The sequence below is a fragment of the Oryctolagus cuniculus genome, chromosome 5, assembly GCF_964237555.1.
Source record: "Oryctolagus cuniculus chromosome 5, mOryCun1.1, whole genome shotgun sequence".
Classification (NCBI taxonomy): Eukaryota; Metazoa; Chordata; class Mammalia; order Lagomorpha; family Leporidae; genus Oryctolagus; species Oryctolagus cuniculus.
Genome location: NC_091436.1, coordinates 167,851,891 through 167,878,541, shown reverse-complemented (window position 1 = coordinate 167,878,541; position 26,651 = coordinate 167,851,891). Strand labels below are relative to the sequence as shown.

General features: G+C 39.6%; 1 protein-coding gene across 1 annotated transcript in view; it reads right to left on the bottom strand.

Moving 5' to 3' along the window:
- GMDS (GDP-mannose 4,6-dehydratase) overlaps positions 1-26,651 on the bottom strand; it is a 629,429-nt gene that overhangs the window by 463,161 nt on the left and 139,617 nt on the right. Inside the window, exon 4 of the mRNA XM_051855925.2 lies at positions 25,703-25,812. Coding sequence (XP_051711885.1) covers positions 25,703-25,812 — 110 coding nt within the window. The remainder of the gene's footprint in view (positions 1-25,702; positions 25,813-26,651) is intronic.

Sequence of the window (26,651 nt, the reverse complement as noted above, 5' to 3'; positions counted from 1 at the left end):
GAGTCTACAGAGGATAGCTTTTCAGAGGAAATACAACAGATGGCTGTAAAAATGGAGCGAGTGCAGAAAGCAGGAAAAGAAGAGAAGGGAAAAGAAAGGCAGCAGATGAGGCAAGGGAAAGATTCTGAGAAGGGCTCTCATCTGAAACTGTTTTCCTTGAGTGCCAGGTTATTTTTTACTATGTGCTGCTCATTGTTTTGAAAAATTATTCCCGGGTCTTATTTGTAGCTACTTCCTCCAGAGAGTAATTTTGTTAGCTGTGTCATGAACCTAGGAGTTCAACAAGTTCCTGAACTCCTGTAACAGAATCCTGGGCTTAAAGCTTTCTGGACTCCCCAAGAAATATTTATTTGGATTACTATATGCTTAAGGATTGGCTTGTGGTTACACCTTCTCAGGAATCTCCCTCCACCCTTGTGTGGCTTAGTACCAAAATAATTTTCCTTTGAAACCCTCTGGGACAAAGAGAGGGTTTTTAATTTACCCTCAACCTAAGCAGATACCTCTCTGATTCTGTCCCTGTCATCACACAGGGCTGTTAAAACGAAGATCAATTTGCCAAATGGGCAAATACCCTGGGGATCAAGGTGGCCTGAAAATGTGGCTCAGCTCCCTACTTTCCCATATTTGCCTGATAATGTCTATCTTGTTAGTTCTTCAATTACTTTAAGGGAATTTGAAAGATTTTATATCCTGTTTTTAGTTGTTTTCAATAGATTTGATCCAAATAATCTAGCTTAGAATATTCCTGGATACGGAACAAAACGATGAATTCAAATCTGTATGCACAAAAAGTGCCGCGGTCAATTAAGGAAATATCTGGTCCCAAATCTGCTGCCAATAAGAAGGGGAACAAGGACTAGACATTCCTAGACTTAACACACAAGTATTTGCAAAGCTGAGACTGACATATTTTGTGATTGTTACAAAGTTACTTACTGGTAAAAACTGTTTTGTTAGGCCAGCAACCAATGAACACACAGAAAATACTCCTAATGATGTGCATCCTAAACATCGACAAATCTCTTAGTTTCAAATTGCTATTGAACCCGAACAGGAATAGATTTTAAAAACCCAGAGGCTTATGAAATGACCTATTCTGCATTGCCTTCTAGAATTCCAATCACAAGTTAGAACAACAAGAAAAACCTTGTTTCTCAATCTTAATTATAGTGACATAAAAATCAGAAGTTGTTAGAATAATACTTTGATTTACACTGATAGCAGTTCAAATTAAAACAAGCATTTAAAAATATGTGAACTCTTACTATGTTTATAATGGCAAGAAATAATGTGAACAACTCCCCCATAACCGAAGGGAAATATATGCTTTACAGTATCAAAGAATGATTTAGTTGATGTTTCAAAGTCTCATCACTTAATAGTTCAAACTATCAACCCAACAGAACTAAAAGGAAAAATGACACTATATTCATTATGTGATTTAAGTACAAAACACTGCCATGATAAATATTTGGAAATTCCAGGCTTTTTATAAAAGCACACTTTATGTACAATATCAGCACCCATCCCTTTAGGGTGTACAGTGTGGACTGCCTCCGGGGGGAATCTATCTCATTTCATTTTCATTTGACATTCCACTTTCGAGTTGCCAACTAAATTGCTTCTTGGTTTACAGTACAGAAGACTTCATAATGTTTAGTTGGAATTGCTTACGTTTAAAGTATGCTGATAGAAAACCCAATGTGGTCTGAAATATCCTCACCAGATGTTTGGATAGATGTGAAACCAATACATATCAAAAGGAGATCCAAAATACCATTAGCTGTATAATACAGGCTCATACATTTAACAAGTTCAACCCATCAAAACACATTTAAACTCTTCAGGAGAAATGAACTCAGTTCTTGCAGTTTCCATCACCAGGTACTCAAATTCTCTCTAGTTCTCTTTGGACTACCAGGATCTCAATAAATGTCAAGTAACCCTAGCCTCTAAGTCCAATTTAAGCAGATTTAATGTTACTGGACAGTGGGACAATTTGATATGGTCACCAAAACAGGGTTTCACAAACTTAGCCTAAAAAACCGAAATTTAGTCACTAGAAAAAGAAAATGACTGTCTTCTTTCTTTCTACACCAGTCACGTCACACCTACTGTAAGGTGTTTAATTCTGAGCACCACACCTTTAAGAGGGGTAAAAACCAATGGGATGTGGTGGGCAAACCAGAGTTAGGGGACCCCGAATCCACATAATGGGAAGAACAAGTACAGGAAATAGAGTGCTATGACCTTGAATGGAGGCAGTAGGGCCAGCACTGAGGGATGGAGTATCAACACAAGGAGAATAATCCTTTCCAAATATTTGGAGAGTAGAAATGTAACAAAATAATTGGGTTTGTTTTACATGGGTTCCCAAGAGAACAGCTGGAAACAATGGATAGAAAACACACCCAAGCTCAGCTGGCTGGAGGATGGACAAGCAGCTATGGTGGACGACTAGTTACAGTGCTCTCTCACAGTGCGTTTGTCCATCTTTACTGGGTGCCCGTGGACAGTCACACAACCATGCTGAGTTGTTCCTTCTGAATCAGTCCCATTCCCTGACCACCTGGTAAAATATAACTATTATCCCTCTAGCTCAAACATAGCTCTTTCCACAATCTTCTGTCTGTGCTCTTCTGTCACAATGTTTGCCTACATTAAAGTATAACAGAAGATAAGAGACTATCTTTCTATTCTTAGCACCTATGTAGTACCCTATCATGTTATACAGGGCAGATGCATTTTGCAATGCAAATAACATTCATATGTCAGATGCAGAATCAGGTTAGACAACTTTTTAAAACACAGAGATTCCACAGTACTCGATAATGTAGGGACACGTGTAAGGCCACACTTAGAAGTGAACATAGAGGACGATGCTCTGTCACTGATATCCTTTAAAAAGTACTATGAACATACACTTACAAAAAATAAGAACCCAGGGCATTTCTCTGGATGACAAAAGGGTCATCCAGAAACTCCACAGATATAAGTGCGACATTTAAGTTAGCAGAGAAAAAAACCATTGATTGAATATCAATATAAATGATATTCTAAATCAAGTTCAAAGTTTGATAGATAAGGAAAGATAATAAAAGGTTATCAGGAAATACAAAGAGGTATATGCATTAAGTCAACAGTTATCAGATTACAAACTTATGAAACAAAAATTGCTCATTATGCTATATTCTTGACTGTATTTTGAATCTGCTCATTGAACTATGCCAAAATTATCAGTTAGGCAAAGCAGGAAACCTACAGTCTCACAACCAGATCAAATATTTCCAATGTGACCTATCTTTCCAGATATAAGCAAATTAATGGAGTGAGAATTAAGTCCAAACATATTTAAACTAAGTCATTCTTGTTAGATTTTTAGAAATCTCTACTTTAAAAAATGGGCCTCCAAGACCACAAAATATTCTCATATTTCAAAAAAATAGAAGGAATACTTGAAAAACATACAAATAAACAGCACAAAGACTTTTTTGTACTGTGTATTCTACTTTTTTGTAAAATAAGAAAAAATGACTAAAAACAACAATATGAATCTGTCTTTTAAAAGAAACACCCAGAGCATTTCATTGATCAGCACAGATCCCACCTAACGCCCAACACTGGTTATACTAGTTATAATCATTAGGGACCAGGACAGCATCTACCATAAAGAGGATACAAATAAGAAAAATGTATTAGAAAATGTTTTAATTACAATGTTCAATTTAAATGGAAGTTTTAAAAAATCGTTATTCTGCATAATTCTTCAAGATGAAAGACTCATTAGACAGCCATTGAAATGTTGCTATGCAAAAAATTATTTTATAAAAATTTAATTCTAAAAACAGTAACAATTGAAGATGGATTATGATATATATGTGTTTGCCAAAAACATTTAAAACATTTTAAAAACAGGCTACAAAGAAAACAAAACAAAAAAAACCTTAACAAAACAAAGGTTTCAGTGTTACAATTTTAGGTAACCTTTTTTGGTTTTACAAATTTACATTAATGTTATGCATGCTACTTTTGTAATTTAAAAACAAAATTCCATATAAAATTTGAGGAAGATCTCAAATAGGATGCAATGCTTTACAGTGGAAAAAATTTCTGAAGAAACGATCCTGTGACAATTTCCCAACAACCTTGAAGTCTCAGTAAATCTCTTCATGATATTCTTACAGACAGGATAATGAAATGTAGGTCCTTGTGAGGAACTGAAGAGATTCTAAACTGGCTACGTGGCCACTCCCAATGGCAGCTTAAGACCAACATCAATACACGTGCCCACACGAAGATCTACAGGACGCAACGAGGACCCTCTCCTGCAGTCTGTCTCACAGGACATATGCGTCAGTGAGGCGGTCACACGCCCTTTAAACACTCTGTGCACACCAGAAAATGATAAAGCAGGAAATCATCACAATTCTGTTCGACACTAAATAACTAACAATGTTTTTTATTTGTTTAATATCCATAGAATGGAAAAATTTAACTTGTATTCACAAGTTGAAAATTTAATAAGGACAAATTTGAAGTCATCTACTAAGTTCCAATATTAAACCATGAAAGCGGAGCTAAAGGAAATAGCTAATGGGCTGATATCTGAGGGGGAAAGTGGGCATTTTAATCGTCAGCACCTTAAGCAAATGCAATCCTAAACAGCACACTAAGAATGTGCCACACTCAGCACCGCATTCTACAAAGGATGCTAATAACCTACGCACGTGCAGCAGATGTAAGGGCATATTCAAACTTATAAGTAGAAGCTATACAACAAAGAAAGTAGAGCTCTGGTGTAGTTTGTGGTCAGGGAGAGCTGGAGTCAGCGGCACAGAGATAAGAAAGAAAAAGACGTGGGTCTGAGACAAAGATCTTTCCTCCCGGAGAGCAGCCAAGCGCTGAGTGAGTCGCTAGCAGAGGCAGTCCACTGCGCGACTGGGGTGAGTAATCAGACAGCAGCACAAGTGAACTCCAAATGCATTCGGGGGGCTACAGAAAAGACTTCTGCGCTATAGAAAGGACAGGAACTAGACACCTGCAAAAGCTCCTCCTGCTGCCAGAACCCACGATTTGTAAAGCCAGCTGACACACAGTATCAGAGGCACAACCACACCAACCCTGAAAATAGGACTCAATGGAGTTTTTTCTCAATGACAATCAGAAACACACTTATTTCCTTTGGTAATTTGGAAAGCCTGTAGCAGATGTCTATTGCTTTATAACATGTCATACATTCTACAGGAAGCATTTTCTCACATTCTAATTATCTTTGAAACTGGGTTGTACCTTACAGTCATGGTCAGCCAGGGGGTGATCATGCTGCAGCTGCCAATCCCCGACCAGGAGGCAGAAGCACTGCTCCCGCTACTTCAGCTAAACAGTGTATACTGCAGGTATTGCACACCTTAAGTCTAATGACACTATGAAGCTATCACACACAGAGAGGAAATAAAATACACAATACAGCACAAAGTTGGTATATACTCGAGTAAATATCTTCACTGGAGGAATGCTTACAATTCCATATATTCTTGCCAAGCAATTAATTCATTAATTCATCTGCTTTTGACATGATACAAATATATCTCAATAAATCTAAATGAGTTTATGAATGAGAATAAAAGAAAAAGAATCTAAGTAGTGAGAAAGAATTTGTCATACAGTTTAATTACTAAAGCTTATTTTTTCCTGATGGTAGATAAATCTGAAGATTAGTGTAGAATTGGTGAAATGCAGCTTGTTTAATGCAAATATGGTATACATATTATACCTTATGTTTAACTGATCTAACATAACAGAATCTTAGAATTGTAGAGTGGAAGGGCGAGCACTGTGGCACACAGAAGGTAAAACCACCACTTGCGACACTGGCATCACCCATTCAAGTCCCAGCTGCTCCCCTTCTGATCCAGCATTTAAGATAGCAGAGAAAAAAATCAACCATTAACTGAACAGCAATATAAATGACACTCTAAATAAAGCTTAAAGCTTGATAAATAAGGAAAGAGAATAAAAGGTTGTATCAGGGAAGGTTGTGCCTGAAAAAGCAGAAGATGGCCCAAGTGCTAGGGCTCCTGCCACCCACAAGGGAGACCTGGACAGCCAATTGGAAAATGAATCAGTGGATGGAAGATGTCCCACTCCGTTTTTCAAAATAAATGAAAAAATCTTTAAAAAATAGTATAGAATTGGAAGGAAATGTGGAGGTCCTTTGGACTAAGTTAATCCAGTATACAAATGCATCCTTTCAATAACATAGCTAATGGGTTGCTCAAGAACTTTTACAGAAGTTAAAAGATCCCCAGGAAGCATGGAGACTATGTTAGGCTTTCTCAAACAAGTCCCATAGAGCTCCACCAAAAAAGGAGGGGGTGGGATTTAATACTTATGTTCTGTGAAGGACACCACAGGCAAAGCTAGCACAGAAGCAACAAACTGAAAGAATGTATTTGCAACACGTATAATTGATAAAAGATTAATAGGAATTCCTACAAATCAGCAATTTAGAAAAAGGCGATAGGAAAAGGCATTTCACAGAAAGGAACGTCTAGAATGCTAATTAACCAACAAAGTTAGTTTGACTCTCATTATTAATCAGAAATATAATTAACACCCTCCTCCAATTTGAAGAGTTAAAACAGTAGACCTTAACAAACAGTAAAAAGTGGAGTAAAAAGAATTCTGAAACGAATAAATATTCATTTTATAGTTTAAAATGATCACTGTTTTCTAAATCAAGATTTTTAGATATCTAGTTATCATAAAGAGGGTAATACCCATATAGAGAGATATTTTACATGATTTCCAAACTACACACACACACACACACACACTTTTTATTTTCTTTCTGGAATTTGTTTTATTAAAAAAAAAGGCACACAACTTTGAGCTGCATGGTCCACATTCGGCGTATCTACTGCAGCAATAAAAAACTTGAAGCAAACTATGCAGGGAACTCACACCAATGGTTCACCATTTTAAGGAAAATCCTAAGTTGAGCAATCACTGTTAGTGGATCGAATGCAATTCAAAATCATGACGAGTGGTGTACAGTCAGTTCTAACAAATATTTCAATAGGTTCGTTAGCTACGGAATTCACATATTACTTGCTAACTTTAAGAAATCAAAAGCAAGGGGAAAAAACAGTAGCCTGGGAATAGTCAACGCATCTCCAGACCTGTGCCAAAAAGGGAGGTTCCCAGAGGTCAAACAGATGGGTTACGGTTCCAAAGTGCAGTTAGCTCCTTAAAACCCCAAATACGCCACAAGGAGCACCTGATCTAAAAATCCAACAGCAACTTACATTTGGTTGTATCTGTGTGTCTACACACACACACACACACACTCACAACTACTTAAGTTAGCGATTGCAAATTTCACGGTAAGAAAAGTCCATATATTTAAGAGTCAAGGAATAAGTTGTCTTTTTAAAAGATAGTAAAGACAAATACAAGGGTACTTCAAAAAGTTAATGGAAAAACAGAATTAAAAGGTAAGTTTACTATGGTATAGAAAAATCTTGGAATCCATGCATAGTTTTTTTTTTTTTTTGTTTTTTTTTTTTTAATTTCACAGATAGAGTTAGGCAGTGAGAGAGAGAGACAGAGAGAAAGGTCTTCCTTCTGTTGGTTCACTCCCCAAATGGCCATTTCGGCCAGAGCTACGCCAATCCGAAGCCAGGAGCCAGGTGCTTCCTCCTGGTCTCCCATGCGGGTGCAGGGGCCCAAGCACTTGGGCCATCCTCCACTGCCTTCCCAGGCCACAGAAGAGAGCTGGACTGGAAGAGGAGCAACTGGGACTAGAAACCGGCGCCAACATGGGATGCCAGTGCTGCAGGCAGAGGATGAACCAAGTAAGCCATGACGCTGGCTCCTGCATAGCTTCTTAATACATACTTTCCATGAATGTTTTAGAGATTTGCATATATAATGTATAAGCATTAATAATGTGAATTTCACTGATCTTGATGATGCATGGTGTATGAAAACATAAAGAAAGGAAAAGGAAAAATAAAACATAACAGTTGGCAAGTTCCAGGTAATAAATGAACAAGAGAATTACAAGAGTATTCAGTAGTTCAAAAGAGGCTATTACAAACCACTTAATTTTTGGAATCTGAAAACTTTGTATTTTTACACATTATTATTGCAGATAAGTGTATACGCAAGCCCCTACAGAACAGTGCCTGGTCTATTGTTCTTGAGAGAGAGTGAAACAGATGGTTCTAGTCAAAGCCCCCTGCCACCTCCCATTACCACCTATCTGTCTACTGAGAAGGTGGCCATGTGGGGGATGGCCAGGAACAGGATGAATGCCTCTGGGCAGAGAAAGAGGGCCAGAGCTTAAATCAAAAATGGACAGGTACAACGGTGAGGGGTGAAACCGAATGTAAATTATGTTTGGCTTTAAATATAAGAGTTGTAATGTTTTATTAGTAATAAATTCACCTCTCCACCCTGCAACTGCTGTCACAACACGTATCAGTGGCCCCTGACACATGCCTGAGATCTTGCCGTCATTATTACACAGCAAACGCTCTGAAAGAATTCCAAGCAATCCATCCATGTCACGCTTTGACAAAGCCAGCGCGAGGCAATGGGCAGGCGAGACTTGGCTCTGAGTAGAGCAGGTAAGAAAGCCTTCACTCTGGCCTCAGCTTTGCCCCTGTAACCGAGCTGTCCGACCTAGGCTAACGCAGGCTGAGGAGTTTGAATTCTTGCAGGCTTAGTTATCCAGCCCAAGATGGAGGAATCAGACCAGGCTCTTGCAGCTGTGAGAAGGCGGGTCCCAGTCTACACTGTCAAGAGGAGTGACAACACAAGGAGCCTGTGAAAGAACTGCTGCATTGATTACAATGCATGTCAATTTCCAGGAACTTTCTATACTTAGTACCATAGATTAAAAAACATTCAATAAGCTTCCAAAAGCGTAAGAACACAAGGTAAAAGGTGAATGAATACTTCAAAACAGTATTGAAAAACTAAAGTAGGATACTAAGGAAATTACATATAGGTTTTTATGATTGGTCCTCAAAGAATGAAAATTTATACCAAGTAATCTTTTTTGTTTTTATTGTAGATAGTACAGGAGAAAAACTCATCCAAGGATTTATATGTTAACTTACAACTTCATTCAGAAACAAATTACTAAATTCTACGGAAATTTTATTGAAGAAATGTGGGAAAAATGTAATTTTTGCATTACTATTTTAGTTATACTTACAGCAATTCCTACATAAGACTTTTAAAATTTCCATACTACTTTTTATAAAAGCTCACAGTGAATATCTTCGGAATGCCTTAATGGGGTTAAAATACCTCTGATAAACTTTAAAAAAAATAACTTAGGAACAAGTTTGCCACCTTAATGCTACTAAATTCAAAATGGAATTGAATTACTTAAAAATAACTGGATCTGTGCTAGTTAATTCTGGAATCTTTCACTTAGTTAAATACAATTATACTTAAGAGGGAAAGACTTTTTGTATGAAGTATTTTTTACTTTTATAAATTCTAGGGATAAACAATAATGCATCATTTAAATTTTAAAATTATCAAAAAATAGACAACTTGGAAATTAAAACTTGTAATCCCCGCCCCCATGAATATAGGATGTGCTAGGGAAATTATATTATCTCTTAAAGACACATTTTTAAAGCTTTCACTTTTCGCTCTCTAAAATCACCATCTACATTTGACCCCTGTGTTTCACGTTATAAACTCTCATCTAGCAAACATTTCAACAGAGCTGCCAATTCTGGTCTACTAGCCTACAAATCAAATCTATGACTGAAACATAATTCATTTTCCAAACAAACAGCTTTCTCCTGAAACAAAACAACAACAATTAATTAAATACAAATTTCTGGAAAGCTATATCTGAATCAGAGTTACTTATCATATTTAGAAGCATGGTTTCTACGATCAAAATCTGCATATTCAATATACTTACAGCATGAAAACAGATTCGTTTGTGTTTTTTCTCTAATAAGCCAATTTGGGACACAGTAGATTCTACTGCACTTGTATGTAAACTCCAAGAAATGAAAACAAAACCTTTAAAGAAAGCTAAATGTAGAAACAAATTAACACTGTCATCTAAATTTATTTATATGCCTCAGATTCAATTTGTGGAAATGTACATTTATGTATTTATCCTTTAGAAAAGTCAGCATGTATTATTCAGAAAACCAACCTATCCATTTAAATTTCTATTTACTAGAAAATATTCGTGTGCTAACTTTCTCTAGATAAAATATTCTTACGGTAACAGTGTGACCAATGGCTTATAGAGCATTCAACTTTAATTTGTGCTTTCTGACAAAACAGGGCATAGAGATTTTTCCATCCCAGCGTTTCCACTATTTTGCATTAATTTTTTCAAAAGGTATGAGCCTACTTTTAAAAAGAATATTAAATATCTCTTGAGAAACCCATTATATACTAAAATTGGTCGATTTATTCTTCTTAAAGAGTATAGATTGTAAAAGACTGACCTCTTTATTCTTAGATCTTATTACACATATGTTTACATTAGACAAGATACATAATTTATATAGAAAAGTATAATACCACTTCAAAACAACACAGAATCATAGAACATTAGGGTTGAAAAGATTTAAGAGAGTATATACTGCAACATTACCCCACTTTCCAAAGTCTCGCACCCATTTTATACATGAGGAGACTGAGGCCTGAGAGGTTATGCCCTTTGTTCACAAATTTTGTTTTGCATCATTATAAAATCTCTGACAAATTTAACTCCTTATATTTCTCATCATAAAGAAAAAATGCACCATGCTAGTATTCAGTAAGTTCTACATTTCAATATAATGGTCACAAGATGTAAGTAAATGAGGCTTAGATCAGAGTACTTATACAATTAAACTGGGTTAAATAAATGTGTATACATTATCAATGTAGTGAAATCCTTAGTTCAAGTGTCGAACTTTTAGTTATTTTTTGGATTTATTACATACTCCTTGGAGATAAACAGCTCGTGAATTTTAAGAAGTCAGCCACACTATGTTCTTCTAATGTCCTAAAATATTATAGCAATTGACATTATCATCACTATACTGATATTTCATTAAGATATCTACATATGAAACGTTATTTTATTTAACTTTATGAGGCTCTGTTTGTAAAGGTCCAAAGTCATGATGCAATTAAAATAAACTACAGAATATTCACTGAGGGATTTGACATGTGGCAGCAAATAAATGTCTTTCATTTAAATGTGACTAATACAGATGACAATAACAAAATCTCTATCACTGTGAAATCAAGATGCCATATATAACATTTGATCATAGAGCTAATATTAAAAACTCAAACACGTGACAGGAGACTACACAAATGTCATGTGTTAACATCTGGAATGAAGATTCCTACAGTGGGGGAGTACAATGTCCCTGAGAAGTAAAGACAAGCATCAAATCCCAGCACATTAGAGTTGCTGTTCCACACACAGAAATGCAACTCTCATCCAGGGAACTGATCTCACTAAAAGCTTACAACTGCACTGGTATTTTCTGTAAGAATGCAAGAAAATGAGTAAGATACGTCAAAACTTTGGCAACTTCTATTTTTAATACAAAAAATACAATTAACCTGTAGTATTTCTATTAAGTATTTCATAAATATATGAGCTGACATTGAGATTTCTTTTTTAAAGAAGGGATGGTATTTAAGTGTTAGAATTTTACTAGGAAGTTCTTACTGAAAGCATTAATTAGTATGAATTTATGCTATATTATTAAAAGAATGAATTTTTACTGGTTTATGATTAAAACTCTCTCACTAGGATATTTTTGTTGTCAGGTAAAACATATCTTTTACCAAACAAATGTATCTATAAATTATTTCAGAATTAGCATGGAAGAATACATTCAAAAAATAAAAACCAACCCAAAAAAAAAAGAAAGAAAAAAATTCAGTGAGCTTGTGAAAAGAAAATCTAAAAAAAAAAAAAAAAAGACAACTAATGTCACACTTTGGAGACTGTAACTATTTTATGGATTAGCCTCTGAATCCTGTGCCAACAAGGTTGCACCACCAAGACTCCTCATCAGAAAAGATGCTTCAACTTGATAACTACAATCATTGGTAAGAAACTGAGAGAGAAAAGAGGCAGGAAGAGAGGCAGAGAGCAAGCGAGCATGCACAAGCAAAAGACATGGAAGAATTTCCTGCGAGATGGGAGGGCACATCAAATCTATGTGAAATCACTGCTCAAGGAGAGCAAACACTGGCTATTCATTCATGCAGTTCAGAATCCAATCCTGAAATTAAGATGTATCCTGTTTAAAAAAATAGCCTTGGGGGCACTGATAGTAATTTTTCCACGGAGCATTAGTACTTCATGGAAAACAATGGCTGTAAGAGAAAATATACTTTATGATCACAGTCTCCCTCATCTATCAACTTAAATATTTTAAAATGTTTATATATTTTCAAATTTCAAATTCCAAATTTCAGATTTAAGATAAAAACAAACAGAAACTGGGCATAATAAGAAAGAAAAGGCAAGAATTATAAGTACAAGTATTTTGATAGTATAATTCCAAACAATACAGCACATACTTTTATTGATCAAATGAATTCTACTTAATTATTACAAGAAACTTAAAATTACTGAGAAAAATAAATAGGCAAATATTACTTAAGTAAGCTATTATAGCAGAAAAAATTTAAAGTCTAAGATTTTGTAAGATTTGGTTATGTAAAGAAATGTACAATCACCATATTTAAAATTGGTTATAAGATGTTAATCAACTATCAGTGTCCTCCAAAACTCACACAAAATATTTTTCTAATTTGAAAAGAGCATCAAAATTGTTTATAAAATGTATCCTTTTTAAAAGTCCATTTTAAAGATTATAAACAAATTGAAACACTATAGTAATCATTCAGTATTAAATTACTTATTCAGAATAGTTACAAAGTACTCTCAAAGATAATCAGTGTGCCAGTGATAAAATCAAAAAAATCAATATATTGACTTTTTTTACGTTTTAAAACAATGTTCTTCTGTCAGTAAGCAACAGAAATCACTTAGATTTGCCTACTTGGAGACATGATTCTTTTGAAATCAAGCAGTTGGAGGAAGTGGTGTTGCAATACTGTCCTTTTCATGAAAACTCTGGCAACGGAAAAGTCACATAAATAACCTGCTTGATACTGTCCCATTAAGAAAAGCACAGTGTCTGCAACTAACTGCCAAAGAGGGGCTGAAAGTGGAGAAGTATGCAGAACCCACAAAGCATACCATATTCTGGCTAAAAGTTGTTTTCAAACAGCAAAGGCTGATCTGAAGCCCCTTAAACAAACATATGTGATATTTCACTAAAGACTTGCAGAGAAATCTGCATAGGCATAGTTGTGACTAACTTGAACATTTCATACTTGGCTTCCAGAGACGTATGATGGTGTAAATTTACCTCATAAAATTCCATCCAATTAATTAGATCAAAACCTTGCAAAATTATAAAAGAATTACACATTTAGAAATCAAGTTTTGCTGAGTTCTTGTGTCCACACAGCCCATGCTACTAAAAAAGTTAGGGCAACACAGACCTATCTGTGCATTCAAATGGAAGTTAACACAACAGATTAACACAGAAAAACTATACATATATGTGCACAAATATTTTTTCCTCCTGATATATGTCGCAGCAGAGCCATTCAGTCATTAATAAGTAACAGGCGGCTGCCAGAATGTTTTACGCTCCATTAAAGCAACATTGAGGCCCATTACAGTACACAGCAAATGATGCTGGAAACCACCTTCCACCCTTCAAACCACAGTCCCTTCTAACCTCATTTGGTGGAAGCAGCTTGGGGGTGAACGGCAATATACTCTCAAGTAAGCCTTTATTAAGTATGAGAAATAAATTATATTAAGTGTTATTTTTTGAACTCAGAAATGAGGGAAGGGGTTGTTAAGATATCAGATTTACTAAGAAAATAATTATGTGAGAAATAAGTTGCTGTCATAAGAGAGACTTGCCAGATACTGCATTTAAGCAAGTTGTTCTACACACCTTTAGAATCAAGTTCGTGACACAGAGATTAGTCTGTGGTACTAACTCGCCTGAGAGTAGATCAGAAAAAACATAAAGGGGAGGGGAAATGTTTTCCTGAACAACATTCGCGTGACTTGAGTGGCATTAGGAAGCCCTGATGATGTTTGTAAGTGTGAGACACCGAGGTGATTCGATTGTTCAGGACACGCTACAAATCGCTTTTTTACAACCCACTTCCATTCCTCAGATTCTAATAACTTGGATTCCACTTCATTAGATCCTCATGTCTGAGATTTCACCAACTGCAATTCTCTGAAACTTGAAAATTACCCTGAAAATTTGTGAGAAGCCACAGAAAGGTCTTCAGAAACAGACACATATTAAATATTAATTATAATGATGGCTGTCATCTTTTATGGTAATTATGTCATTATTTAGGAATGCTAATTAAGACATAAAGTGACTCGCTAATTGCAAACGCATTCTGAAGAAATACATTTGTACTTGTGCATTTAACAGCAAATCCAGCCCAGGGACTGGGCCATAATAGACTGCAGTTCTATTTTCTAAAATGCTGACATTTGAGCAAATGTTCCCATGGAATGTTTGCCTGATTCGTGGACTGACATTTCCTCTTTGTAACTTGCTTAACTAAAAAGGAGACATGCAGGCCAAATGCTACAGTACCCACAGGCAGCAGGCCATTACTTGCCGCTGCAACTTGTGTATGGTTTCTCTTTTACCTCCCTCTTGCCCTGCCGCCCTCAGCCCTTCGCTGTCTCTTTATTTTGACATGCATATTATCTTAGCTGATTTCAATCATCTTTTAGGAGTGGGTGACATACCTTAAAAGATTAAGCTTTCCCACCTGGGATTTGTCCAGAAATTCAGTGTATTCTAGCGTCTCATGCCTTCTTCCTCCTCCTACACTCTCATGTTATCAATAGTAGCTTTCTTTCTTATTTTATGCTTAACTACACGACACAGGCAGCTCCACTGATGGAAGTCAGTTCGCGTTGTCACTCATCTTTCACTGTAACTACAAGACCGATCTCCTGTGTCCGTAACACTCTGCTGCCATCTATGTGTGCAAAAGAGCACAACACGCTCCCAGGCCCCAGAGGCTTCCCCTGGGTCCCAGGGACAGTTCTGGCTGTCATCTAGGCAGAGAGGCCGCGGCTGCGGGGAAGTGGCTCTTCCCCGGAGTGCAGGGGCCTATCAGGAGTTCCCACTTCCTTCTCTGTGAGCAACTTTGCTAACCTGAAGACCACCACTACTGTTGACTCATTATTGTACTCGAAATGGTGATTTTGATGGAGTTACCACAGCAAAGGAAAAGTAACAAGAAAAGCTAAAATATTAAGTCATTCAAGCAAACAATTTTTGCAAAACTGTAATCTAACTATCTGGGCCAAATAATAGGACAAAACAGCAGTAAGCCAAAACACTGTCATAATATTTAACATAGAGTAAACAGATAAAAATATTATCTACTCATATTACTTAAACATCAAAAATCGTGATATAATAATCAACGAACGTCTGTCAAACTCCCAAACACTTCTTCCCTGGGAAAGATGGAGCAATCCATCAGACCAAGCTCAGGAGTCTCCTGGCCTCCTGGTGGCACTGGCCGCGCTGGCTCCGAACTGTCCTGACAAATGTCAGTGTCAAGAAAACAAACTGAAAACCATTCCAGGGTGAGCCACGGGGCAACGTTAAAACAAACCCAGGAATTCTGTTCTCTCCGCCACCCCACGACTAATCCACAGCACTAGCGATGTGGCAACAGTTCTGAAGAATGTCCCATAAAACTTCATTGTGTCAATATCACTAACTTCTAAAAGACTTTTCACTTAAAAAACATTGGTAGCAAGAAAATGTATGGGGACGGGAGCAGAGAGGAGACTCGGAAAAAGGCCTTACCCGGATACACCAAACAAAACAAGAAGCTCAAACTTTGCCTCCCTCCGCCAGTCAGCCATTTACAGCTGCATCACAGCACCCAACACAAAGTTCTCCATCACCAGCGCTACAAGCATACACAAGCTGAGCTCATCTTTCAAAATGCAAGACTTTCTAAGGCATTCTCAGTCTGTTACTCTCAGGATGATCTTCGTCAACATAGTGTAAAGTGCCAAACCAAGCCTTGAAGCATAACTTCTTGTAAATAAATTCAAATTCATTGTGAATTTTTTTAATTAACCACCCTAAACTCTATATATATATAATGTAACTGTCTTAAAAAGAGTAACAATGAATCCTACTTATCTTAGATGTTAGACATATTTACAAAAAACAAATCTGATACATTAAAACAATTTTCTTATAATTTATTTCTTGCTAGCACTGGTAAGGTATCCAATTAATGATTTACAGTAAGAATTAATAGAAAAGAGTCTTCTTAAGCATTAAATTTCTCTGGACTAGAAAGGATTTAATTTCCTTAACCATAACAACTCTAAGGAGCCAACTTTAACAAAATAAATTTTATAAATTCTATTTGCCCTAAAAGGATAAAGATTGCACTCAACACCAAGTTGTTAGATCTTTTAAAAAGAGAAATTATGAAAGTTTAATTTCTTAAATTTACATACAGCTGGAGATGATGGAAATACATCTAACTACACTTTGAAACAAGGTATTATTTATATCTGCATATTAATTTATGCAAATCACATATTCTAAAAGAGGAAATCCTAAAAACCATTTTCATTCATCATTAAAAGCATAAACAAAAAGCCTCACATATAGTACATTTATTGACTTACTAACTGTTCACCATTTGTGTTTATAAATGCACTAAAACCTCAAACTGTTTGCATAAACTGGAACTTCATACCTAGAAAATAATTGTTGTAATACTAATTAATACTACTTTAGATTTTATATAATAAACAAGCTACTATTGTGAGTAAATTAAGAGTGCAAAATCCAACAAACATACCTTTGTGTGGTCCACCAATTATAAGCAAAATTCCAAACATTATTAGCTGTTATCAAAATTACAATACCACCTAGATCTAATAAAACAGAACACTCTGTCTGAACAGGGAGAGGAGAACTTTCATAGAGTGTTCTCTCTCACATAAATACTTAATGGACTATAAAGGACTTTTTAGGTGGTTTAGATTTGAATTCAATTGCTCAAATCTGAAACAGGCTCCAAGGAAGAATTTGCGCCAGATGACACACAGGGACCCACCAACAAAGCACACTCCCACCCACCTTCATGCATAGAAGATGCAAACATGCTAACTTCTTCCCAAGAACCGTGGGAACCAGCGAGCTGTACTTTTATTAGTTTACACCAGTGAAGTTTACACTCTGTAGATAGGAATATTAAATTATAAAATGGAAAAAGTTTTATGATGCAGTTTTGCCCTTAAACTACAGTGGTAACCAACTGTATTAAATATTATGGGCTGTCCCTGCACAGGGGAGGGGATAGCAGGGCTGATCAGAAGGAACAGAACCAAAGCAAACACAACGCCTGTTGAGCACCAAGCTCTGTCTCACCCGCTGCCTCTCTGCTGCAGATGAAGGGCGCTGAGAGCCGCCAGGGAGCCCGTCTTCCAGAGCAGACACTGTCCTCGTACAGACACGAGGCAGCCAGCAGCCATCCACACAGAGGCAAGGTCTGAGGGCAGACCCGCCCAGCCGACCCTCAGGTTCTCAAACTTGTACACACTGCTCTTTACCAAGTAAAGCAGTCTGTTCATAAGAAATCCTTATTATTTCAACACTCATAATTTGATAACAAACTAAAGGGATTTTATGTTGCTTCGAACACATCTAAGAATTAAATATAAAAATTTTAAATCTCTTAATATCTGAGTATAAGCTATTTCAATTTATGTATTTATTTAAAAAAGCAAATTACCTTAGGAGACCCATTTGGAATTATAATTTATTATGGATAAAAATGGATTTGTAGAACTAAAGCAGTATTTTTAAATATTAGAAAACAGGTTTGTTAATATTTATAATAATAAAACTGACTTGGCAAATTTTTTTTTTTTTTTTTTTTGACAGGCAGAGTGGACAGTGAGAGAGAGAGAGAGACAGAGAGAAAGGTCTTCCTTTGCCATTGGTTCACCCTCCAATGGCCGCCACGGCCAGCACACCGCGCTGATCTGATGGCAGGAGCCAGGTACTTCTCCTGGTCTCCCATGGGGTGCAGGGCCCAAGCACTTGGGCCATCCTCCACTGCACTTCCCTGGCCACAGCAGAGAGCTGGCCTGGAAGAGGGGCAACCGGGACAGAATTTGGCGCCCCAACTGGGACCAGAACCCGGTGTGCCGGCGCCGCAAGGCGGAGGATTAGCCTAGTAAGCTGCAGCGCCGGCTGGCAAATTCTTTAAAAAATTATACAGATAGGAGCAAACTGCTCATTCTAATTATAAAACTAACAATTCTTCTGATTCCATGAGTGGCAACAATTATTATCCTCACAGAGTTTAAAGGAAACTTAATTATCTACTAATATAGTACAGGCACTCAACCTAAAAAATATTGAATCTAATTGTACAATCCTAACCAAAAAAAAGAGTTACCATTCTTGATGAGTTAGTACTGTGGATTTCTACTTTCCCTATACATAAATTTTATTTAGTATCACTGATGTGCTGAACATTGCACCTTGCACTGCTGTATTTAGGAGTTCCTCCTAGCTATGCAAACACTTCTCATATGATATTAATTATAACCAGTTGCCTCTAGCAAGGAAAAAGTGTTTGTAACTTCAACCTCCTGCATACTGAAATTTTGTTTCACTGTAGGCAATGGTGGGTAAACCTTCAAACATCAGATTTCTGTGGTCTCTTGCTCTCAGAGTTCAACCCCACCTTTCTTCCCTTAATTCTCCTCTCTTAGTTAAGCAGGACAGGGGAACTGAGTGGCCACAGAGCTGATTCCTGGGCTGGACAGAGCTTGGCTGCTCATCAGCTGGCAGTGCCAGGGAGGCACTGTACAAGAAGGGCTTGAGCCGGCTCACCGCCAAGACCTCTGCCACCTCAGAATTCTATGGCCCATGTAATAAAAAACAAAGGCCGTAACCATCATTTCCCCCTTACATCACAAGAAGCTAACATTGCAGTGGCAGGAATTAGAGGTGTTTGAAGGAGAAAAGCATTCCTGCACATGATTTTAAACAGCAGCTAAGGCAACCAGCAGCTTTCACCCAGGCAGAAGGAGCAGTAACTGGCCATGAGACCGCGGTGCACCCTCCCGGTTCTCGGGGTGATCTGCCTCCTGTTAGCCAAAGCTGTGAGCAGAGAACACATGGGATTGGGGGTGGGGAGGTAGGGTAGCCAATGCCTGCTCCTCGGGAGGGCAGAGGGTGCCACCACCCCAGCAGAGCTTCCGCTGCAAATGGAATGTTTAGGAGGGCATCAGTGAGAATCTGCCACCTGAGTCAAGTCTGGGCACAGCTGTGGGCACAGGGTGGGTGAAGGACTGGGCAGAGTGTCGGCGGAAAGCCATGCCGAGCAACCCCAAGCAGAGGCAGGAGCTCACTGCACAGATGAGAAAATGGAAGCGGGAGGAAGGGCTGAGTGCTCCGCCAAGGTCACACAGCTGATGTGTGACCTGCCCAGGACTGGATGCCAGGGAAAACCCCTCGCACTGGGGGGACCTGGACGTGAGACACATCCCAGAATTCCGAGGCACACCCCTGATTTGAGAGGCTTGGCCTGTACTACAGCTTCTCATGAAAACATCCCTTCCCCCTGCCCCGGGTCTCCCCACCATGTCCTGTGGGCACAGCCTGGTGAAAGGTGGCAGTGGGGGTGGGAAGGGAGCTGAGTGCTCACACCCAGTGATGTGACCACGCTGAGCTCCGCCACGCCGCTGTGGGGGCTGGAGAGCCAGGCGCTGACCCACCCACCACAGCAACAGCTGCGCTCCCTGCCCACTCCTCATTCTCCTGCTCCTCTGACGCCACCCCACCAGGCTCCCCAGGGGCCAAGATAAACACAAAATGAGCAAGAGCTTGAGGACAGTGCATCTCTGCTGTTTGCTCTGGGTTTTTAATGGGCCGCCCCCTACCCTCGCTATAATTACACGGTAAAGGGTCACGCTGTTGCAATTTTGTTTTGTTCTATAATTGGGTTAGTCAGGCACTAACCAGATGTTCAGCTATAGGCACCTGCCCTTCCCCACCATAACGCAAGTCTCCCAATGCATGGAGTCACCCACCACCCTCTCCTCAATTACAGTTGCCACAGGAGGTTCAGGCTCCCTTGGGTAGAATATGGAGCTAGCTATCAAGCTATAAATTTCAATTCTCACAACTGTGAGGAAAACACACACACACACACACATACCACTGGAGATGACGATTTTTTAACATGGTCATTAAATTACTCAGGCCTTTTCCCAGGGGCCAGCGGTTTAATTCCCATGCCTGTTTTTATTCCCAACTTCACTCCCGGGACTGGCTTTTCTGTTTCGCCTCTCGGTGATACTAAGTTGTGCATGGCCACCGGCACACTCACACCCTGGCCCCCGTGCAGCCCTGCTTCGTGGCTAGCTTCCTGAGCGGCCGGTCCTGCCGTGAGGGCTGTTTAGGTTCAGCCTCCTTGGGCTTCCACGTTCAGAATCTGCTAACTGGTCCTGCACAGCTGTGAGGAAATCCCAGTTCACCTCGTGGGCACTGGGGCCTCCGAACCGACGTGAAGACGCGAAACAAAATTAAACAACATAGAGAACCAAAAGGAACAATAATAAAGATAATTATAGGGTTAGAAAGCATAGAGTTACTCGAACTGGATAAGAGAAAGGTGAAGAAAACACTGAGCACAGATTTGAAAATCCTTCTCAAAACCATGAAGAGAAGAGCAAGTGACTGTCTGGGTCCACTAAAGACACGGGGGGGGGGGGGGGGGAAATGAGCTCGGGAAGAGCCCCCAGACACGAGGGGACGCAGGAAGCAAGGTGAGGTGTCAGCAGTACTCGAGGGCACTAGAGAGGGTCCCTTCCTCAAACGATCTTTCAGTTACAGAATGTGCAGACCGAAGTCCCAATCCCAGACTGCCCAATAACCAGACGGCTGGCTCCGTATAGGTGACTTCATTTGTAAAAATAAAACCTACGTTATTCTGAACGTTCCTTCCAGCTCTAACATTCCACAACTACATAATTCTCATTTCTTATAAAAAACTCAGAGCAACTTCAACATGACACTGAGACAAAGGGTAAGTAATGCACTGTAAAAAATCTTACCGAACACCACAGCTTCAAGAGCGATGCGAAATTATCAGGAAAGCTGGGAGAAATAGTGGGCAAACCCAAGACCACGACAGTAATGAATGTGGAACAGATAAGAAACACGATTATTTACACAGTTAAGAGATTAAAAACAACAGCAAAAAAGAAAGACTCTTAAAACATTTTCTTCAACAAAATGGGCGGCAGTACTTGCTGAATAATTTGTTCCTGCTTATATGATGTCATCAAGCAAGGTCTAGGTGCTTTTAATAACTAGCACATTTCAGTCATCTCTCACTTTCTCCCACATAAGATCAAATCAGCCTCTCAGTGACCTATTTCATGAGTCATAATTTTTCTGTTTATGATTCAGAAAAATGTCTTCAGTCAGGACTTCCCAGACTGCTGTGGGCTTATTCCAAGAACCAATTTCATCTCCATTGGTTTCCTACAGGAAACCAGACCAACTTCCTATTATTTTATTTTCCTTACTTTTAGCATACCATAGCCCACATCAAATTAACTGGAAGTGAGAGTGATAGAAGACTTTATCCCTCCCGAAGAGATGCCAACACAAACAATGTCCAGTCTACAAGTCACGGATTCAAAACTGAATGCAAAATGTGCTAATATTAGAACCTTTTGTCAAACGAAGCACCAAACAATAAGAAATGTATTTGAATTACTCTTATTGTAAGCATTCCACTGTCAGAAAAGAACTTCTTCCTTTAAGAAAAAAACTACTGTCTATGAATACACTAAATCTTACAAAGCTGACTGGTACAAAGAAGTTAATTAAAAAGAATAGAGTGTGTTTTCCATCCTGTTACCCTAACAAGATGCTCCTGACAGAGGCAACCAATTGGAAGCAATATGCTGAACCGTGAAAGGTCAGAGGGCCCAGCAGCGCTCACTCAGCGGGCAGGCAGGTGAACAGTCGGTGCCACCAGCCCAGTCCCCTTCCCACACCACTCTTTCCGTGACTGAGCATCTACCGTCTACATCTAGGTCAAGCATAAATAGTGGCATAAAACATGGAATTTTAAAGGACATGCTAAAAACGGCCAATACTCATACTGCTTCTCTAAAGTGCTGGGAGGATCCCAGAAGTATTTATTCTCTCAGAATACGCACTTGGCTGCGGACAAAGAGCAACTTCTGACTGTGAAGAACTCTGGGACAAGCATCTGTCAGGTTCTCTTCAGATTCCTGCCATTCTCATCATTCGTGACTGTATATGCAGCCGTGTGCATCAAGAGCTCACACAGCCATTAACTGGCAAACAACAAGACTATTATAGATCAAACTCAAAAGTTGATATACTGAATGAAGAAGCTCCAAGGGGAATGTGGTGGAGGCCTGTATTTTATATGCATAAATCAATTTACAAAACCCAGAGAATAAAGCAGTGGTTCTCAAAGGGGGGTCCCTAGGTCGGGGCAGCACTATCTAGACACATACTAGAAACGCAAGCCTCAGACCTCACCCTGCACCAAGGAATCAGAGATACCGGGAGAGGACCAGCCATCGACGGGAGATGCTGACTTAAGCTTTATCCATCATGTTTTCTCATCATTCTAGAAAAGAATCCAATGTGCATTCCACTTGGGACTGCTCAGCTTCTAAGCCCTCCACACGCTGGCGCTCTCCTCTGTCCCAGTACCAATATGCTCTTTTTAAAAGCTGCAAATTCTCTGGAGCCCAACCGCGAAGGCCTGTGACCTCTGCCTGGACCCATCACCCCACCCCCCCTTACTTCTGTGACACACTGCCACCCACCACCACCCCATCTCCTCTGTCCCTGTCATCAGCCCTCCTCTTTCTCCTACCACCCTCTAGCCACAGGCATGTCCCCAAAGTTTAACCTTCAGTCTTCTACTTGGCACCTCGAGAACTCCAAAACCTGGATTTACCGCTCTGTACCCCAAATCTCTCTCAACATCACATGTATTTTAAACTACCTCATGACCAGTTTTACCTGAAGGAACAAGTACTGACAGTAAAAGGTGTCCAAAAAGAACGTCGCACTCTCTTTACCCTGCTGCAGCAGTCCCTCCTCAAATGCCTAGCGCTGTGGCCCCATCAACTACCCGCTTCCCTGGGCATGGCACACTGACCCCACTGCAGCAACTCCTTGGAAACCACATGAGCGCACAGAGGAGTCAGCTCCACCAGGTGCCCCCGTCTTCCTCCTCCCCGTTTCCAATGCCACCATCATCCCACAGCTCTGCATCTTTTCTCAAGCCCTCTCTCTAGATGCTAACCTCTAACCTCGTCTTTGAATGCACTCCTTTCCTATTCCGGTGATGCAGCAGCTGCCTGGGTGTAGCCCACTTACGGCTCAGCCTTACCTCCCGCTTCTCCTGACATCCTTCCTGCTCAGCGAACCCAGAATGCGCATCACATGGCAAACACAGCCCAAGGTTTCTCACATCCAATTCTCGGCTTAGGTTACCAGCTCCATCTCAAATCTCAGTTTCCCACTCTGTCTGTCCATGTCCTTCTTCTACTCCAGGACCAGATTCGATGTGAATTCCTCCTGGAAACCTCCACAACCCCTCAGAAAGAAGTTCTTTCTCACCCTCTATCAAACAGTCAAGGCATCAGGCCAGCCTCTACTTGCCACAAACCGCTGCCACTAACGGGCAACATTGCAACCCTCCACACACTTTGTGTCCTCCACTGTAGCATGCATGAGAACCTCGTAGGAAGTATGCACTCAATAAATACTTGCAGAGAGACTAACATACGTGACAAACCAAAATTCTCACATGAGCATCATTTATGCCTGCTAACCGACCTTTAGGACATGCAGCCAAAAAATGATAAAAGTAAAATAAGCTAGACATACACAGCAACCTAGGAGGAATCAACTCAATCTCTTAAATTTTCCATTACTTACAGCACTTTACCAGTCTCTGGAATAATAACCAATGCTATTATGCTCACTGCAACTAGAAAGAAATGTAACCTACTGAGTCACCAATGTGTTTTGGAGAAAGGAAAGGACCAGCCCGCTGAACACTAAAATGAAAGGGAAAGCCTTCCTACAGTGCACCGCATCCTCCCGCCATGCCAGTTTGTAGCTGCCGGAGGTGACAGTCTGCACGATCACAAAGGGGACTTCTTAATCTTAAGGAAACTGAGTCACAGAGTGTTCGTTACGAAGCATCCTGTTTCGTCTGGAAGACACTCTCACAGCTGGCCAAGAAGCAGCTCAGTGGATCACCGCGTGGAAGACACGGCCTCAGTCAGGAGAAGCTACATCTTCAATCCCGGGATGAGGGGGTCACTGCTGTTGAAAGAAGACAGACAGCCACGCGCAGGAGAAACGGGAAACACAGAGTGACAATGAGCTCCGCTCCAACCCAGACTCCGACACTTCCACACGGCAGACTTTCAGCCCAGATATAGAAGAGAACCCTTGGAGATTAAGAGGGGTTTTTTGTTTGCTTGTTTGTTTTTCTGATGGCATAGGCAGATACATGGTGTCTTTAATGACCAGTGTGTGGTTCTCCTTCAAGGTTAACACTTAAGAGAAAAATGCATTATGCAGACAACCAGTTTTCAATCTGCTATCAACCATAAGCTTGAGCTTCTCGCATGTCTCTCTCACCATATTCACCTGGTTGCCATGCACCTACTTAATGACACCTCTTTAAACCAGCAGAGGTCTATGAAAAGACACACGGCTTCTATTCCACGCAAAGTCGGCGACAGGGAGGAACAGAAAATCACAGTAAATACTTTCTGAAACAAAACCGCGTACTGTTCACTTAACAGCAAGTATTGCTGATAGATTTTTCTGGACTTTTTTTTTTTTTTTGGCTTTTTAAACTCAGTTATTTGCTTTTATTTCTAAGCTCTACTAACTACCATGACTGAATAAGTGTCCGAGCAGAATTCGTATCACCCCTGGCTTCAGATTTCATTCACTCAGGTGAGCAGCAGGAGCAGCCACTGAATCCCTGGCCTTCCCAGGTCTACCGGGATTCATTCAAGAAAGAACTGAAGTAAAATGAACAGACTACCAGAAAACCTGAACAAAATGAAAGAAATCAACACTTCCTATATACCTGAGGAAGAAAAGAGGCTAAAAAGGACTTTTTTTGCCAATAATGACAACCATTCACAATAGAAAAAAAAATCAATTCAACTTATTTTAATATCTTATTGGGTCTGAAAACAGTACTCTCCCAGCTGATAACGCAGCCAATACTAAAAATTAGTATTAAAATGGAAATATTACTTAGTTACCCCTTCCAAAATTGTAACAAAACACTTCATTCACAATGTAATCTGAAATGGCAGGAAACACGTCCAGTCAGGGCTCATGTCTGTAGGAACAACCCAAAATAGACGAACGCTACCAACTAACCCTGAAGGCCACGCTCAGTGGTTGCGAAGCACAGACATGGCAGGAACACAGCCAGAGGAATCATGATCGTGAAAATGGCTTACTTTGACGTGGCTCTGGGCTCCGAGGTTATAGATCTCTGTGGGTTTTACTTCATTAATGATCTTCACAAGGCAGGTACTGTCAGTGAGGTCACCATAGTGCAACTTCATGTCTTTAGAATTCAAAAACACACCGTTACATAGAACAAAGTGACATAAGCTCAATTTTTTAAATATCTAAAATTTTATATGAATTTTAAACTAGGGTCAAAATAGAAATGGTTCTAAGGCAGCAAAGGATACTGTCACCTTTAAGGAGACCATAGAGTGGGGTGGGTGTTGGGGCACAACGGGTTAAACTGTCCCCTGTGATGTTGCCACCCCACGTGAGCACCAGTTCAAGTCCTGGCTGCTCTACTTCTCAACCAGCTCCCTGCTAATGCACCTGGGAAAGCAGTGGAGGATACCCGAGTGCTTAGGCCCCTGCCACCCACGTGGGAGACACAGATGGAGTTCCAGGCTCCTGGCGTCAGCCTGCTGTTGCAGCCAGTTGGGGAGAGAACCAAAGGACAAAAGATTCTCTCTCATTCTCTCTCTCGCACCTTTGTCTCTAACTCGGCCTTCCAAATTAAATAAATAAATAAATAAAAGAAGCTATAAAGAAAAAAGAAATTTGCACATGTTGCCTACATCTGTAAAGGATTTGTAGGGGTAAACTCACACGAACTTTTAAAAAAATCTTAACATAATAACAGATGTTACCCAATTAACACACATTTGGGCTCCAGGGTGTAAGCTGTGTTACAGAACAGGGAGATTCAGAAAAAGAAAACCTTGTAATAATGTGTACACCTTCTGAAGATATCTGTACAGCACGGATAACAGTGACTGTTTAACTGGACCAAATGTTAAAAGAAAGGAGGGACCTGCTTTTACTGGAGGGGACAGGGACACCTGGAGGAGGGTGATCAAAGGCATGTCTGCCCTTGGTCTGTCTGAGTCACCTACACAA